Genomic DNA, 18,314 nt, shown 5'->3' on the forward strand with positions numbered 1-18,314 from the left:
AGACACATTGCTCTAACTAAACTGCAGGGATCGTAACTTATGCTTCGTCATAGAACAAATATACCATTATTAAGGTTTTGTTTTTTTTCCAGTGATTTTGAATCAACAATTACAAGAATTCTTAAAAAATATAAGGCGCTGTTTTAGGTTTCACGGCAAGTGAAAAGTCTATGGTCTTTCCGCAAGGTGGCGTCAGCGTCCCTCAAAACAGAGTTGCGGTCACTTCGCAGAGGGGGTCAAGCAGAATTTTGCCGCCCAAATCTACAAATGACCGTATAACATACATTGCTTAAAAGAAATGGGATACACCACGTGTCACTGTAATTTTTTTTAAATCAACATTTTATATTATAATTCTTACTTTGCATATGGGCAAAGATGAGTACAATTTAATTTTAAAACTATATTTTACCACCGCAACACTAATGACAACACCATTGAAACTGAGCAATATAAAGGAAAAGTCACTTTATTCCTCTATTCTAACATTATTTTTTAAAATTTCATGAAAATTTTACCATGAATTCAATAATACATGTTTATTGTAACCGAATTTAATGTTGAACAGCTCATTATGATGTATGTGCAGTGTTTAGGTATAAAAAATGTCTATGTTTGTGTGCTGACCGGTAAAGTTAGACTGAAGAAAATATGTGCCAAAAGTAATATGTGAAATAACAGTTTATATCCTCATTATATGCTACTTTCACATTAGAAGCAAAACAAAACACAACAAATTCCAACAGTCACTTGCAGCAGTGAATGAAAAATGTAGGTGACCCAAAATGTGCTCAATAGTTTTACTAATCAAACAAAAAATATTTGCTCACTGAACGCTTCCAATTTATCAATAGTCGATTCACTTAAGGGATTATGAACAGCGTCCGTAAATATTGAGTGAGAAACAATATTGGAAACTAGTTTCCATTCACATTCCAAACACATTAATTTTGTGTCAGTAAACAATGTCCGCCAGCATGGAGAATTTGTCAAAAGTTCTCAAAGTTCGCAGATCGGCCACTGTTGCACCCTCAGAACTCATTTCCTGCAGGTTTGTCCATCTTTACTTTCCTAATTTTGTTAACAAAATGTTTGTTTTATGTATTCATAATGAAAATAATGACAACTACAAAAGGATTTAGCTCAACATTTTTTTAACATATGGTTCCAAATCCATGGGTCACAGTGTTAAGGTATTTGTCTTCCTTTATTACCAATGCTGAAAAAATCAGTAATCATCATTTTTCTGATTGACACCATGTAGCGCAAGCAAAGTTTTTAATAATCTCTCCCACCTGCAGCCTGGATGATGACCTGTTTTGAATGGCACAGAATTTTAAAAAAGGTGTGATGAGGCTGAAAGTCCCAGTCAACAGAAAGGGTTTCTCTATCTTTCCATAGTGTATCTACACCCACCAACAACTCAACTGATGCCAATGTAATCTTATACTGTCGTTCTGCATTTGAAAATCCAAAGGTGTTCCATTTAAAGTAACTCCTAAACTCCCACTCTCTCACTCACTCACTCACTCACTCACTGCCACAAGGATTTCAAGCCATCTTGTGGCCCAGTTTCAGCAAACGCAGTCAAAACAAACACCCGCTCTGTTGTCAGGCAGCACATACTGACGAATGACCACACAGGATTTCTCAAGCCCTTGATTAGATCTGGCAACCTGAGCCCAAAGTCTTACTGACAGCAGACATACAGCAGGAACCAGCTACCAAGAGCACAAAGCAGATGGAAATGAACAGGCAGAACCAACAGCAGCATCTGTCACTGATCCTGCTGGGACTGATGCTCTTCTGCTTTATTCTTTCTCTCATCGCATCCTCCGAGATACATTTTTAGAAATAGATTTCAATGATGCAAAGCATCTACATAAAATATAATATATTATATAAGATATGAAATACTCAACTGGTTGCACACACAAAGAGAACAAGACAATAATGGCAGTTTGTGGACACGTTAGAAAGTTGTGCATTTGATAATATTTTTAAATGCATCTGTCTTGAAAATAACATCAGATAAACAAAAAGGAAGTTGAATTCTCAAAAACAACACATTTGATGTAAATTGTTTGTTTGTTCGTAGAACTTAAAAATATTGCCCCTTATATAACAGAGGCTATGTGACCTCACATGACACGAGGCATCGTATTGCCTCACATGACGTGACATAACTAACTAGAGCCCTCACACAAATGTACACTATCATGTGAGGTTCCCTCCTGGGCAGTTGGTATATCACATTATTCTGACGTCCGAGGTAACATCACATTGTGCTGTGTCACGGCAGCAAGATGTTTGGGAACACCTTGTACCAGTTACATATCCAGGATGATTTCCATCGCTACTTCTCTCAAAACTCACAACGATAAACCAATGACATCTGTATAAATTCTATAAGTTCATTTAGAAAGCATTTTTGTTGTCGCTGTGGCTGTTGTTGTTGTTGTTGTTGTTGTTGTTTGCCTTCTAACGATACCATGACATCATCCCGTGATAAGGGTCTGCACCACTGCTGGAGGTACACCTCACCGATCATGGTTTATTTACTTTGGGGTTTCACAAGTTGCTTTAACATGGCGGTGCTGTACTGAGTTGTGGATCCCCTTTCGGCCGAAGCTTTGATGCGAAGGGGAGCTCAGCGATGAGGTCATTGTTGTGAGAGCCAAACAGCAGCCTCCCCGGGGGAAAACATGAGAACCCTCGAGGCTCGGATCATGCACAGGGGTAAGTGACGACGGCTTCTCTTGTTTATATTGACAACGGCGCACGGCTCTTACATTGGAGTGGACTGTCACTGGGCAGAGTTCATGGCATAATGAGCTCATTTGGGAAATATGGGAAACACTTCATTACATACCATAGTTGCCCAACAGATGCTGACCTTTAGAATCGATTCACTGAAGTTCCCTAAAAGAGGATCTAAATGCGACAAAAGGAGAGAAAAACAAAGAAAGGCAGTGACGTAATACAGGGCACCTCTTGATGTCAGTACATGTAAATTTATACATGCTTACATGCTTCTCCCCTCATAAATATTAAAGACAGTTATTTGCAAGTAAAAACACAGTTGCTGCTTGGTTTTGTGTTACTTGTACCATTAAATACATGTGAATGTTTCATTCTATTTTCTGCCAATGGGTCTAACTACATAATAATGCATTGAGATCTATTGTGTTTGCACTGCTTAGTCTGTGAACAAAGATGATGTGCTGCAGATGCACATTCCTCCACAGTGGGTAGACTTGACTTATCATAACAGGGATTTGTTGGGCTGTCGGAGAGCAAGAAGCCCACTGCATGCTCGGACACACACACACACACACACACACACACACACACACACACACACACACACACACACACACACACACACACACACCAGGTCCATCTGTCCAGCCCTGTTTGGGCTGAAATGGATGAGGTAATGGTTGATGCCCTTCAGAGGAATGACACCTTCTCTCTCCTCACAGATCCATCCGTCAGACATCTCAGATTTCCACTGTGAATCATAACGTTTATTTTTGCTTATTTTTGCTGTATCATCTGTAACACCAGGCTCATAATCCTGCTCTTGCCGTTTATGGATAGGTGTATCTGAATGTTATTTTAATGGTATTTGTTCTTTCATGCTTTAAAAAAAAAAAAAAAAAAAAACACTCATCACCAAAATATGCAAACAATGGTCACAAAAAGAGAATCAAAACTTCTTTCCCAGCAAATAGCCCTTAAGTAAATATATCATAGAGTAGTTTTTATTAGTTTTCCACATTGATGTCTATTTCTATCACATCCAAGTCAAGTCCTTTCATCATTCTATCAGCACAAAGCTATTATCAAGGGCAGCTGATAGGCTGTTAACAAGTGGCTTTGTGCCTGCTGCTCGATCAGGCTTTCTCCCTTTTCTCACGGGAGAGAGCTGCCCCCCTCTCCCTCCGCCACCATCCACTGACTCGGAGCTCCTGTGGTGCATCTTTAGCAGATAATTATTACTACACAGCCAGAGGTCATTTGCAAAATTCAGGTGAGATAACATCACGAACAACAACAAAAAAAAGAGAGGAGCTAACATATGACATCATTCTGATTGTTACATAATGGGATAAAAGAAAGAGGATGTTGTGACTTTTTCTTCAAAAATGGGTACAATTGATAAAGAAGCAAGTCAAAAAAGAATAAACAAACTTGGTCTTCTTCTTGGTTCTCAATATTGACCTATACAGTGGCTCCATGTACACGTTTGAAGTGTTTCGTGTAACATCTTCCTGCCACTGAAAATTCATTTGTTGGCCCACACCAAAGGAGCTGACTTATTAAATACCCACAGTTAGTGTTTACGTTGAAGATTCTGCGTCATTACCACCAAACAGCTTTGTGTGCTGATTTAATTCAAACTGACTTCAGTTGTTCCACTGTTATTTATTTGCAACTCATGTAAATGAGGGATACACATGCCTAAGGTGATGGAGTAAATACAGTTTGTATAGGAAGACACAGTAAGCTTCACTACAGGGCCCCGAGAGGATTATATTTTAGAAAACAACATCACCAACAGTGAAAGGGACACAATTTGTAACGGGCATGTTAGTGAACTGAAGCATTTGTTTTTTAACTCTCACTCCTACTGCTGTGTATAACGGCAAGGTGACATATGTCATTTGCATGCTTATCAATGTTGCAGAGCTAAGTGACCTGTCTGCCATAGGGGATCATGGGGAGGAGTGCGTGTATGTGTATAGTCGTCTGCGCAAATGTGTATGTGTGTGTGTGTGTGTGTGTGTGGGGGGGGGGGGGGGGTGCTGAGAGAGTGAAAGAGTCGTGATAGGGGTCAGAGGGTAGTGTCACACCTTATCAGGCACAATCATGTCCTCCAGTTTCATGGCAGTACTCATATTACAAGGTGTTTAACACTCCCTTCACACACACACACACACACACACACACACACACACACACAAACACACACACACGGTGTGCGATAAAAAAGAGCTGATGATGCAAGTTTGAAAACAAAGACTTGACTGTTGGCTTATTATTGTTGACTTATTATTATCATTATGTACCTGCAGATATTGTGATGCCCTTGCAACCGCAATTGTTTGCATACTTCCATTTTGCAATTTGGTCTGAACGAAGCCCCGCCCACAGCTGCCACCACAGAATGCCGATTGGTCCAACCGTATTCTGAGCAAAGTTCTTCTTTTGAAGATCGTTTTTTCAGATTTGAGACTTGAAAACAACACAGCTGCCTTGTGAAATTAAACAAAGTGTGGACGTGAAGACAGTGGAGAGACTTTCTGACAAAAGGAAATTAAAAAAATACCGTATTGGACTGAAAAACCTTGTAAATGAAACCATTGGAGCACAGGTTTGACAATTTGCTATCGTTGACAACAAATAAAAACTTAGAGCAACTGGGCCGCATCTTGTTTCGCATTAGCAGTCTGCAGGCGGTTGACACTGTGTCATGCAAGGTTTGTTTGTCTGTCTGAACGTCTGTGTGATTATCTTATGGAGGACGCTTGCCCGGGCATGTACCTGAGAGAAGACCCCACCCCCCTACACCTCAAACAAAGACGCAAACCACCAATCTGCTGCTGGGGAGAAGGTCTTGAGTAGGGGGACCTTTAAGACAAGCTGCTGTTTCCAGCTGATTGAACAACCCCCGACCCTGCAGCTCAGCTGAGTCTCATGCCCTGCAGCTGAGAGTTCTAGCCGCAAGACAAAGATTCAAGGGTCAGGGATCAAGGCAAGGCGGGGGTCTGAAGTCATTAGGGATGCTAATGTGATGCAGGGTGTTTTGTTTTGTTTTTTTTCTTTTAGTGGAGCCTTGAACAATTGGACTGCTGTTTTGACTCACAATTTGACTGCAGGATTCACAGATATGTGTGAACCTTGCAGTCCGAAAAAAAAATAAAAAAAATGAATAAACTCAAATGAAATTAGTTCACTATCTGCAAAGGCAAAATTGTCAAAAAAAAAAATATGCACAGCACAAACTCTAGGGATAGATAAGGAACAAAAAGTTTTGATTGCTCATTAATGTTACAATATAGCAGCAAATACAAAACAATGGGGCCTATTTTTTTTGTCACTGGCATGCTCTCTTTGTTTTTCCAAAACTATGCTTAGAAATCTCTCATGTTATGAGAGACACGGCATGCATACGCTGAGGTGCGTGCAGGTCCTAGTAGTAGTATTGACACCCTCACTGCACTTGCAGCGGATGTGTTACAATAAACAGAGCCACTTCACAGAAAAGCCTGAGTCAGCTGCACCTCTTTACACATCACTGCAGTGTTCACATCACAGCTGCGGCACATCTGTCACGCTCAAGAGGAAATGATGAGGAAAAGGTGTGTGTGTGTGTGTGTGTGTGTGTGTGTGTGTGTGTGTGCGGGAGGGGTTGGTGGGGGAGGGGGATTTGTTGACATGTTTGAGGTGTAATACAAAAGGGAAATGTCTTCTGATCTGAGATATGATAAAAAAAAAAAAAAATACAAATCTGTATATTCCTGGCGCATGCTTCTCGTTTTGCATCTAACAAAAATAGAAATCAATGAGAAGTAAATCAGCCTCATTGCAAGGAAATAACCACAGAGGACAGACAAAGTGCAGAGACATGGACATCCTGTGCGTGGGGAGCATGTTGGTACTTGTCAAGGAGGAGGAAGCCTGAATCACATGACGTTGTGATTTGACGTTTCAAAATAAAACTAAGGTTGGGGGGCTCATAATAACAGACATAATAACAAAGAACAGATGAAAAAAGTAAAATTTAAAAACGTGTGTGGAAATTGAAATTGGGAATTGCAATGTGCATTTTGCACGGAAGACTAAGAGTGCACTGCATTCATTTCCTTAATTTCCTTCACCCCATCTCAAAAATGGGTTCACATGAAGTAATTAACGAGTGTGAGTAATGTGATTTGTTGTCGTGAACAAGCAGCATCTGAAATCCCAAACCCCATAGATTACGCTTTGTATCTTCACACCCTGCAGCAACAGGCATGCAAAAAGGCTTTACATTATTTTAAGATTGTATGCCGTTGCCTTAACCCACCTTAGCACCTTTCGAAGACCGACGCAAACGCGGAGGCGTTTTATTTTGTAAAGCCGCACCGGATGCGGGCGCATCTCCCGCGGTTTGAGAAAGCTCGCGTTGAAGCGGAGCAAATCAGCGCCGCGGACGAGGACCAGCTCACACACACTGCTAGACTCCGGCAGGCGAGGAGCAACCGGCACACAGCTGCCCGCCGGCGTCCTCCACTCGTCTCTCCAACGTCCTCCTGTCGCATCGCACATCTTCATGGCTTAAAACCGAAGATAATCTGTCACGATCATTTCAACGGGAAGCAGGGGAAACATGGAATGACAACTTTTTTTGACACCTTTTTCCTCGCATCGTTTTGAGGTCTTTGCTTCGCAGCTTCTTCTTCTTCTTCTTCTTCTTCTTCTTCTTCTTCTTCTTCTTTTTTTTTTTTTTATCTTTAAAAGACACACTTGCACCATCATTTTTGTTGGTCCTCCTCTGATGTCCACCTCTCACACCGACGGTTCCGGACGTGCAGACAACCACGGATCGTCACACCGACCAAGTAGGTGCTTGCAAGGCCGGTCACATCAGGACGCTGCTACCGCTGCACAAGTTGCTCTCTATAGTTTGACAGCTTGGCGTTGCATCATCTGTTCAGCGACCACTTCTGTCTCGGCAAAAAACAAAACAACTTGTATCACCAGTCCAAGCAGCAGTAGGAGTATTCAACTTAATTGTTAATTAATTTAAACCTAAATTGTAAATCGTCTTTTGTTGTTGTTGTTGAATTTATGTTTGAGGTTACGTGCCGACCTGTAAAGTTACCAACGTGCGTGACAGAATTATAAGTGTGAACTCGCTCGTCATTAACCTCCATGAATTTGCATCTGGAATTTACGCGTTTAAGATGTCGGCGCTGTACCGTGGAATAGTGGTCATCCTTGAGCGCTCCTGACGCACACTCCTTTCGCGCGTCAGATTCATTCTAAACACCTGAATTCACTTAAAGCTCACACTTATTCGACGACATTTTGTTATCAAATTGTGTAAATAAATAAAAAAAATCCCGATGAAGACGGTTTTTTTTCGCGGTTAAAGAAAATAAATCATTCGAACAGAGACCCGCGTCGATGAGGCACAACATATTATTTCACCGTCCTTTTTTGCTAATTAGAGTTTTGATTTCGCACCTTTGTTTTTGTTTTTTTCACATTCGCATCATTCGTCGTGTACATAGCCTGGCTCTCAGCCGCGTGCACACCCGCGCGTGGTTGCGCGCGCGCGCGCCTCGTGCCGGGGCTGCACGGATTTGTTTACCAACACAAGTCTCGTGCTCAAGACAGGAAGGCGTCAGCACTGCCCCCTAGCGGACGGTTAAGAATATAGGTTGGTGGGTCAAACGCGCGGGAGACCCGAGGGAAGTGGGGGGGGAAACACAATGGCTCTCTGGTAATTGTTGTTTTCTAAACCACACTGGAATTTTGCTGTGTTGAGCATTTTGTTGTTTAGTTCAGCGATATTTTAGCCCTGTTTATTTCAAACATCTCAATAAAATCAGCAAATTCTGCTATTTAAAATCGTAGAGAAAGACATATCAAAATGGATAACAGTTTAAAAAAAAGCAAAAGAGCAAAAACAAAACAAAATATGCAGTTTGCGCATTGTCTAAAGAGCTCTTGAATCATCATAATAAATGTAATATTGTGTAAGACCTAATGCAGATAATGTTAAAAATGACCTAAATTGAAAAAATCTCCAGCAATCGACAAAGGACGTCATTTAAGCATGTTGCTTCTACTGATCTGTTCCAGCCCTCCATTGAGATGGCCCGTGCAGTGACCATGGAGAGCATCGGGGAAACTGCAGGAGCAGGAAGTGGGCCTCTGCCCTGCCACAACACCTGCCGCATGGAGCTGAGCCCCCCCTGCCGCGGCTGGCCCGGCGTGCCCACCGGCCCCGCCATCACCGCCGGCTCCCCCTGCACTGGCCCTGCGCACCTCCGTCACAGTCACCACCGACTGCCCCCGTTGCAGGCCGTCTACCGGCCGTACCCGCTGCCTTTCCTTCAGCCGGAGGGCCGGGGTGAGCAGCAGAGCCATCAGCAGGGGCCTGTAGTGGCCCCGGCCCCAACGCCTCTGTCTTCGCCACCCTCCAGTCGGAGGGACGAGGCCGAGGAAGGATCAATCTCAGGACACCTGTCAGGTAAAAATATTATCCACATTTCTTTGCCAATATTTAAGACAACCCAAGAATATTAACGAATATTACGCACACTGCTTAAAACCACCAAGTAAAAACATTGGTTTTGATGTCAAAGGAAGGAGCGAGATTATTACGAACTGTGTTAGAGCAACACTAGCCCCCTTCACTTCATCCCCTACTTTTCTGTCATCTGGTCATAAATTATTGGCTGGCATGATTCTGCCGGCTTGCCGCACCACTACAGAAGCCGATTAGCAGTAGAGGCTGCAGTTTTGTGAAGAAATGTCTGCAAGTGTCAGGTGTATCACAGTTCAGTTTGCCTTTCAGACCTCCACCTTTAAGTAAACAGCAGCGTTATCAGCTCAGCGGGAGAGTGTTTGTCATGCCCCCGGACCCCGCGGCTGTGTTTCCATGACGGGAGGGAGACTGTTTGAGCAGCGCTGACGGTGAAACTGCTCCTACAGGGTGGTGGAGATGGTGGAGGGGGTGGTGGAGGTGGTGCTAGTGGACAGAGATAAAGAGGGATGCATTACAGCTGTCGCGGGCGCAAACACGTGAGTGGGCGGCTTGCCGGCCGGCCGGCCAGGACTCTGCTGCTGCCGGTGTGTTGGAAAAGGTACTTCGGACTCAGGCAGTAAAACCGGTCTGGCTGGTTTCGATTGTTAGGTGATATTTGATGCTAAAAAAAAAAAGGCACAAGGTTACAGTAGCGATAAGGGGCAGTCGTCGTGCAAATCAAAACAAGTGCCGCCTTTTGTCTGAAGTCCGCGAAAGCTTTATTGGCTCCATCTGCTGTCACATTGTCACCAGAAAAAAAATAATATTTAGTGGTGAAAATGCAGCACGGAGGATGCTGACGTAGGAATATCCTATGAGATAGATGATTGAAGAATTTTCAGAAAGTTAAACAATATAAGATGAGGTTTTAGGAAATAGTGTATAAATATGTTTTAAATTATATTCAGAAAGTAAAACAACAGAGTTATAAGGAGCAATTAATAGGATGTATTGTGCGAAATTCCTAAACAGTATTATTTATCCAAGTGGTATAAAAAATACGAGTTTTTGAAAGACCATCCGTAATGTAGGGGTCTAAAAACATGGCGGGTCGTTCTGTCGCCTCCGGCCAGAGCCAGATCATCTGTTTATATGTTTGTTTCCCCTTGACGTTGGCAGACTCAACGTGAGTGTGTTGAGTTCAGGGCAGGAGGAGTCAGACTGTTGGGTGACTCACGCAGAGGTATTCAAACATTCGACGTCGCTGGAGGGGAAAGAAAGGGAAATTCAGAGCGCCGCAGGTTCACACCACTCGGCTGCCGTGTTGTGACAGAGTTGTATCAACACATGGCCGCTCCTCCTCCTCCCACCCTCCCTCCTCTCTGCTGACCTCCTTCAGCTTGCTGCACCCTCCCTTCTCTCCCCTCCCCAGTCCTCCAGCAGCAGCAGCAGCAGCAGCTCAGCTGAGCATCCCAGGCATGTCTGGGCATGTCTGCTCAGCGCTGCTGCACTTCCACCTGCAGGGCAGGAAGCAGCAGAGAGTCACTCAGTCCGTCCGTCCCCTGCGTGTCAAGCAGCGAGGCTACAAAGGGCTCATTTATTCCCCAGCCGTCCCTATGTTTCCAGGCAGTTTAAGAGTTTGTCAGTTAAACGGCCCAGACTCAGCCGGGCTTATTAGTCAGGGAGGCTAATCACATAGTCAAACAGGCAGCCACTTGGCGTCAAGTCAGCGAGTTCTTCCGCTGGGCTCGCTAGTCTTTTCCTGCTGCTCCAACTGGTCAGGGGATTTCTCTCTCTCTCTCTCTCTCTCTCTCTCTCTCTCTCTCTCTCTCACCTCGTGAGGCTGTCGTGCCAAACACACAGCCCCCCGCCCCTCTTCTTTTACCCCCTGTCGGTCCCTCCCCCCCATTCCTTTCCAGCCAGTCAGGTCTCAGCTGTGCGTGCACCGCACCAATCAGGCTGAGACTTCCTCAGGAGCGCTATCTCAGAGTTACCTTGGCAACAGGCCAGGGTTTGCCATTTGTTTTGTATTTTCAACCCCCCCGCACCCCTGCACTCACCACCACCACCCCCCCCATACCACCACACACACATCCCCCTCATTCCCCCTCCTCTTTTCCTCTCTGGTCACCTGCATATTCAAAGGATCCGTTGTAACCCGCGAAAGCCGAGGTCGTGGAGGCGCCGTTCATTCACGATGAGAAAATGTCAGGGATAATGTTCAAAGGATGGATTAAAGAAATATCAAATGGACATATTCATAACGTTTAAAAAGACTGGTGTTTAAAATGTCATATGATGTAGAAAATACAGTTTTGTTTCAGGAATGTACACAGTCTGTTAAGGTATATTTAAACCAAAGAAAATTGTAATCATTATGATAATAATAGTTTTAGTCAGTCGTGAGGTAGCTGGGAATGATCTTAATGTCTCTATCTTAATATTATGTTCAATGCAAAAATTCAAACAAGAAAGAATCAGGTTGGAAATAACCTGAATAAATGTTACACCAAAAGTCATAATTGACTTTACAAACACACGTCTTGAAAGCCAGTTTGTCCTGCAACTGATCTTACAGGTATCCAGGGTTGTGTTGTTTTTTTTTAAACCAATTTGAGTGTCGGTAAACAAGAGAAACACAAACATGCACACACACACACGCGTGTGCACACACATACACACGGTGTCTCCATACCAGACTTATTAAGCAGATTAAGAGATTATACGCCTAAATGCCAAGAAGAACAAAATAAAGTAACCTTGAGACTCTCGAAGAAATATTTGTGCATGCGTGAGTGTGTTGGTTAGGTCACTGAGTCACAAACCTGACCTGACTGTTGGGAAAAGCAGCAACTTTTTTTGTTTGCTTTAGTAGTGAAGCTGTGAAAATAAACCCTCACGTTACACATGCAGAGAAGTTGCATTTGTACTTATGTTAAAGCAAAAAAAAAACTGAAAATGTTTTGTTTTGTGTTTGTTTAGGGGGGGATTGTTATTGAATTTTCCCCATCAGCAGCACTCTACAAAGGGCTAACTGAGGAATTGGCTAACTAAAGAAAGTGTCTTACTATACCGGAAGACATTACGTTACATGTGTATGGAGGAAAATTATTGCCTGCTACAAGTACCAATTACTATGCCTAATTGGAGGCTCTGTGCTGCCAATTAAGCCGTTTCTGACTCTCCATGCATCACTGTTTCCTCTCTCTGGACACAGTGAGGGTCAGAATGCAAAAAAATAAAATAAAATCACACCTTCACACTTCATTTCACTTGCTAATTCTGGCCCTTTTGTGTCGTAGACTCTGACAGGGCGGAGCACCCGGAGGCTGAGGGGGAACAGGGCCCTCTGCCTGACCTGCTGCCCCACAACGAGCACCCGCCGCGGGCCACCAACCAAAACGGCGCCTCCAGGGAGAGGGCAGTGCGTGAGTCGGAGGCCAGGAGGGTGGGCAGCCAGCTGAGGGCCATCGGAGACGATTACAACGCCATGATGCTGCGCAGAGCGGTAAGAAAGTCCAAAGGGTCATTTTTCATTTTGTTCTAAAGTCAAACTTCTGACAGGGACGTTTGATAATTCCCAATCGTAAGTCGTAAACCGCTGACAATTCAAACTGCCTAGACTGACTAAAACAGGAATGAAAAAGTCAGCGTGTTGCAAAGGTGTTGTCTCCTCCCCTCAGTCTGAGTTGAGCCGGGGTTGTCCTTGAACGCTTCGCAGTCCCATTGATTCTTATCGGCCCGCTGTGTTCTCGCATGAGTGAGCATGTGACTTTGCCTGCATGTGTAATCACACGTGTGTTTATGTCTGCGAGTGTGAGAGGGCCGATCGATAATGGTGTGTGTGTGTGTGTGTGTGTGAAGAGAGAGTGAATTCATGTCATCTGCAAACTCTGACATAGTTTCTCTCCTCTTTCCTCTCTACTGTCCTTATTTCTACCAGTATATCGTGTTTTTCTCCTCTGATTGCTTTCTCTTAGTTTATTGCTGCCATCTGTTCTCCATTTTTTTGTGCTGCGTGTTTCACTTGCCTAAAAAAAAATCTCCTTTTTACTCAGCTATTATACGTTAAAACCCCCGATAACTAAGAAAAATAACGACCCGATTAGTCTTTCTGCTCGGCCGTCCTTCTGCTGCACATCATTGTTATTTCCTTATCGCACTCAACCTCCCTCCCCTCCTCTCCACATTGCGTGAGGAGTAGCCAGCAGCTCCACCCCACCACACACACACACACTCACACACGCCTTCCCACTTCCCCCTCTCTCTTTCCTTACACGTAAACAAAGATGACGTCACCTACTGTTGGCTCTGACTCAGGCTGGCGCGCGCGGACACACACTCACACACACACACACTAAATGAAGGTGCTCCGCCCCCTTTGCAGACGTGTGGCAGATCTCTGGGGTTGCTGCCCTCGATGACCCGCCTCCTCTCCTGCTGTCAGCTGACGACTCGGGGCAGTTTTCACTTACGCATGTTTCCTTTATGACCCAGTCTGAGCAAAGGGCAGAGTCAGAGAATTTCCCTAAACTTAAAAAACAGAAGGAAAAAAAATGAGTTTGATGTACAAATGGAAAACAAAGGGCGTTGTATTTTCTTTTCCCCAGAAGATCGCACATCATCACATTGTCATGTGACCATATTCGAGCTCACTATAAGAGAAAAGAAAAAGCTTTTTAATTGCCAATGGCAGCGTGAGGAAACTGCTTTCTTTTTTTTAGGACATTAAATTTAAAAGTGATGTCATATTGTCCACACCCAGGCTCTTTTTTCTCTGTTTATTAAACATTACATTCAATAATCCAGCGTCCTCCAGGGGCGATTGATTGTACCTCGTTACTTAATCATACTTAGCCAGGCACTCTGCTCACAGTTGGAGGTCTCACGTCTGACTGACAGAACTAACCAAACTCTCTCTTGCAGCACGCCGCCCCAAACTGGGAGGACTGGAGAGATGCGTGCCGGGGACTCTTGACCTTCATCACGCAGACCCTCAGCACGCTGTACAGGCTGACGTAGAGAGTCGGCTCACCTGCAACCTGAACGCCGCCTTCATTGACCATGCCGCTGCGCTGCTGCACTGCTGATCACCGAACCGTCAGGATTCACGTGATACGAACTGAGAGCCGGCAGCTGAGAGGCGTCTTCCCCCCCCCCCCTTTTTTTGTGCGCACTCACCTGTGGACAAAAACAAGTCCGCCCGCCCACCCGGGTCTGCTGGTTCGGACCGCGGCAGGCAGAATTTTTCAAACTTGTATATTTTGTAAAATCTCACAAGTTTTTCGGCTTCTCTGACAAAGGCGGCCAGTTCGTTTTGTAGCAGGTGTGGCAGTTGGGTGACATGTTGTGTGCAGATCTTGGAGATTAAAAAAAAGGGCAGTGTTGTTTACTCAGACATCATTGCAAGAAAAAAAACAAGAACAGCAAAAAAATGCTTCTTTTACTTTGGAACTAAAAGATGAATTGTTTTTTTGTTGTTTTTTTTTTTTTTTTACATGATATCGCTTTAGTTCAGAAGCTGATTTGAACCTATTAAGATGGTCTGGACAATACTCAAGTGTCTGAATTCTGCATAATTTAATTGAACTGTGATAACCTGATGCTGTTTTGGCATCTGGGGAAATATTCGGGTATTACTTAACAAACAAACTACCACTGAGTCGAACCTGCTTCTGCCCCAATCTGAAACATTTTCATTCCATCATATGACGTGCCTTCCTGTTCAGTGCTTTATGTTGAGGCTTAATCTTCACCGTCAGGACAATCAGCCAGACACACACACACACACACACACACACACACACACACACACACACACACACACACACACACACACACAGCTAAGGGAAAAATCACATGTACACTCTTTGCATTTCACACTATTGCTACACCCACAATTTGCCACAATATAATTTCGAAAGCCCATCACACACACACACACACACACACACACACACACACACACACACACACACACACGCACACACGTGTGGACACAGTGTTCATAGTTACTTGACAGTTTGTAAATATTTATATATTTTTGAGGAGGACTGATGTGATATTATTTGATGAACTTGCAAGTTCACTATGTTTGGGAGATCTTTTTTGTATTTCTGAGCAGAGTTTGAATCTAAATCCAGTGGATTTGAGTTAAGGCGGAAAATGTGAATGATTTGGGTCTTTTTGATTGAAAAGAGTTGAGACGCTGCCAGTAAATTGACGCCTGTGGTCGATGGTTTTAATGACATTGTGGGAGAAAATTTTATTTGCTCGTATTAGGAGCATAATTTATTTTTGGAAAGTAGCCTGACTGTAGCCTGTTTTGTTTTTCTTTTGGAACGTTACTTTCAATGTAATATATTTTTTTCTTACAGTCTTGATGAGAGCTATGATTTACGTTGTGTTGAACTGTTTAAAGAGAGATAAGATAATAAGATGAAAAGCTGTCAGTATGCAAACTGAAATACATCCCTTTGAAAAGCAGGAATAAACCATTTCAAATGCTATCAGCTCAATAGAATCAGTAAGCTGTGAAGTCATTTGAAATGGCACTGTGTTTTAGAACAATTACTTTTGTTTCAAATTAAAAGTAATTCATTTCGATACCAGCAGGTCTATTTCAAAAAAATGAAAAACTAAAAACTTGTTTTTTGGCTTCCAACGTGTACATAAAGAGCACAACAAATTAGGGACTTGGAGACTGTTAGCAATACCACTTTACTGAAACATTTCCTTGTCAAAGGTCTTTTTTGTGGTTCAACTTCACTCAAACCTGTGTTTGATTATAACGCTGCCTTGGTCTGTATTTTGACTTGAGTTCTGAAAGATATATGACTCAACCAACCAGAACTTTTATTCTTAATATGCCTATTCGGGGAAGTATTTCAGTTTGTTGTTTTTTTCTAAAAAATACAAACAGAAAATGACGAAATGTTTCTTTTAACTTTATTTTCACCTGTTACCCAAAATGACAACTCAAGTCAAATTAATGAGATTACTAATGACATTATGATGTGTCCCCATTGTTTCATTTGTCGGTCCATAATTTTACAGTTTTGAAGGTCTGGATGTACTGACATGACAACACATACTCCATAACATTCAGCTGTCGTTACGCTAAACTAAGCTAAACTAAGCTAAGCTAGCATGCTACTATCCTGCCTGTTTCACGATGTTTTTGGATCAGTTTGCCAGCAGTGGTTTTACTCGTGTTTGCTGTCATTACGTGAATGCTGACTTGTTTTTTTTTATTATTATTATTTGTATAAGTTAAAAAAAAAAAAAAGTTCTTCCATCATTTCACTTCCTGGTTTTTCATGTGAGGGTTCACTTCCTGTTTCAGCATTCACCTCCTTCCTTCGAGTGATGGTGCTCGTCATCACATGCAGTGTGTATTTACTGTTTTTCTACCATTTTCTATTGTAAGCTTTCTACATAATTTTTGTACTTTTTTTCTTTTTTATACAATAAAGCAAGGGAGACATCAATTCACTTAATTGCGTGCATGTGTTGTGTGTACAAAAAGAAGATTGATCTGGTCACAAACTGAGCCCAGGCCCCCAAAGTCCAAGATGGCTGCCCATTCATTTAAATGAAGTTGCTCACCCAGCGTATTTTTGACTTTGGCATTAATGGGCCCATCATGCCTCTGTAACTCACATGATCTATTTGGCAAATCAGAACGAGCTGAGACACAGCGGCACGTACGATGTGGTGATGTCACGCTGGGAATAAACTTTTCTGGTGATTTTCTGGCCTTTATCAATTTTATCATCAATGACAAAAAGAACTGAAAAATCTACCATAGAAAGATTTGTCATGAATTTGTGTCTCAGATCACAGTCATGTCAGCTGTTTTAAAGGCGTTTATTTCTTATTGCAATCTATGGAGAAAATGCTTTTTGAGCCCATGGGATTTTTTGCTGCATTACCTCAATTGGCCACTGGGACAAATCGCCGGCCACCGTACTGCCATTGTGGTATCCAGTTCTTATAATACATCCATGACTGAGCCTCTTCGCACTGTTGAGACACTGATTTTGGGAGGAGGCGGGGCAGGCGAGGATGTTTACTGATGTTTGCCGTGTGTGTGTGTGGGAGGCGGAGACGTTGCCCTGCAGGCCGTGCGTGCCAGCGGACGGATGGACACCGGTGCAACCTCCATCACATCTGGCGAGCACCACAGATTAGCAGACGCAAGGTCAAGACCCCTTCAAAAACACACACACACACACACACACACACACACACACGCGTGCGCGCTGGCACAGATAACCACATTAGCCACAAGTGTTTACAGCGACGGTGGACTAGTCAATCTGGAAGAAGAAGAACTGCGTCAAAATGTTCCGGAAATGTTGTTTTTGAAGCTGCCAACGAGGCGGTTGCATGTGCCCTGTGTTGCAAAATAGACGTAGCTGGTGTCATGCAATTGGGAAATTGGTAGGAAAAATAACCCACTCTTTCAAATCAGACAAAATTCCTTCCCTTTAGCATGTTGCAACATCAACGTATTAGACGGAAATGACGACAAAAGTAGTTGAAGTTCTGAATTTCATCTTTTTCTTGATGACTTTTTATTAATGTCCTCTTTATTAATTATGATTAATTACTTATACTGTTATTACTAATTACTGTAGTCAGGTATAAAATAAAGTGTATTTATTCATACAGTGTATTTTATCTATTGTGTACTGTTTTGAGTACAAGATCAGTTAATTCTGTATCTTGTGCATCATAGGCTATTTTAATATAATGAGCACAATTACTGCATTAGATATAGTCTATGTGGGCATGGGTGCATGTATGCGTAAACATAAGGATGTTTGAGGAGGTTTATCAGACTTTTCTCCTCCAATTTCTAAACGTTTGTCGATAAAACAATAATAAAAAAATAAAATAAAATAAAAATACATTTAATTGCATACAACTGCAGCCCTAATTTACCATATCCAAAGGCAAAAACCTCTTCGCCTGGCACCTCCCTCCACACACCAACACACACACACACACACACACGTCTGTTACTGAGTTAACAGGCAGCATTGGGCACTGAGATGAGACT

General features: G+C 42.9%; 1 protein-coding gene across 1 annotated transcript; it reads left to right on the forward strand.

Moving 5' to 3' along the window:
* Nucleotides 1-7,488: 7,488 nt before the first annotated feature.
* bbc3 (BCL2 binding component 3) lies at nt 7,489-16,734 on the forward strand. Its single transcript, XM_076036528.1, has 4 exons — nt 7,489-7,610; nt 8,860-9,250; nt 12,550-12,755; nt 14,174-16,734. The coding sequence occupies exons 2-4, from the start codon at nt 8,872-8,874 to the stop codon at nt 14,267-14,269; spliced, it is 681 nt and encodes a 226-aa protein (XP_075892643.1). The 5' UTR covers nt 7,489-7,610; nt 8,860-8,871; the 3' UTR covers nt 14,270-16,734.
* The last annotated feature ends 1,580 nt before the right edge of the window (nt 16,735-18,314 follow it).

Source organism: Nelusetta ayraudi, unplaced genomic scaffold (genome assembly GCF_046127955.1).
Source record: "Nelusetta ayraudi isolate G7.1 ecotype Tasmania unplaced genomic scaffold, CSIRO-AGI_Nayr_v1 ptg000048l, whole genome shotgun sequence".
Classification (NCBI taxonomy): domain Eukaryota; kingdom Metazoa; phylum Chordata; class Actinopteri; order Tetraodontiformes; family Monacanthidae; genus Nelusetta; species Nelusetta ayraudi.

What these genes read in the sequence shown, in the direction of transcription:
- bbc3 (XM_076036528.1), top strand. Translation starts at nt 8,872, where the DNA reads ATGGCCCGTGCAGTGACCATGGAGAGCATCGGGGAAACTGCAGGAGCA. An exon ending in AATCTCAGGACACCTGTCAG is followed by an intron (nt 9,251 to 12,549) that starts GTAAAAATATTA and finishes TTTGTGTCGTAG; the next exon opens with ACTCTGACAGGGCGGAGCAC. An exon ending in CCATGATGCTGCGCAGAGCG is followed by an intron (nt 12,756 to 14,173) that starts GTAAGAAAGTCC and finishes TCTCTCTTGCAG; the next exon opens with CACGCCGCCCCAAACTGGGA.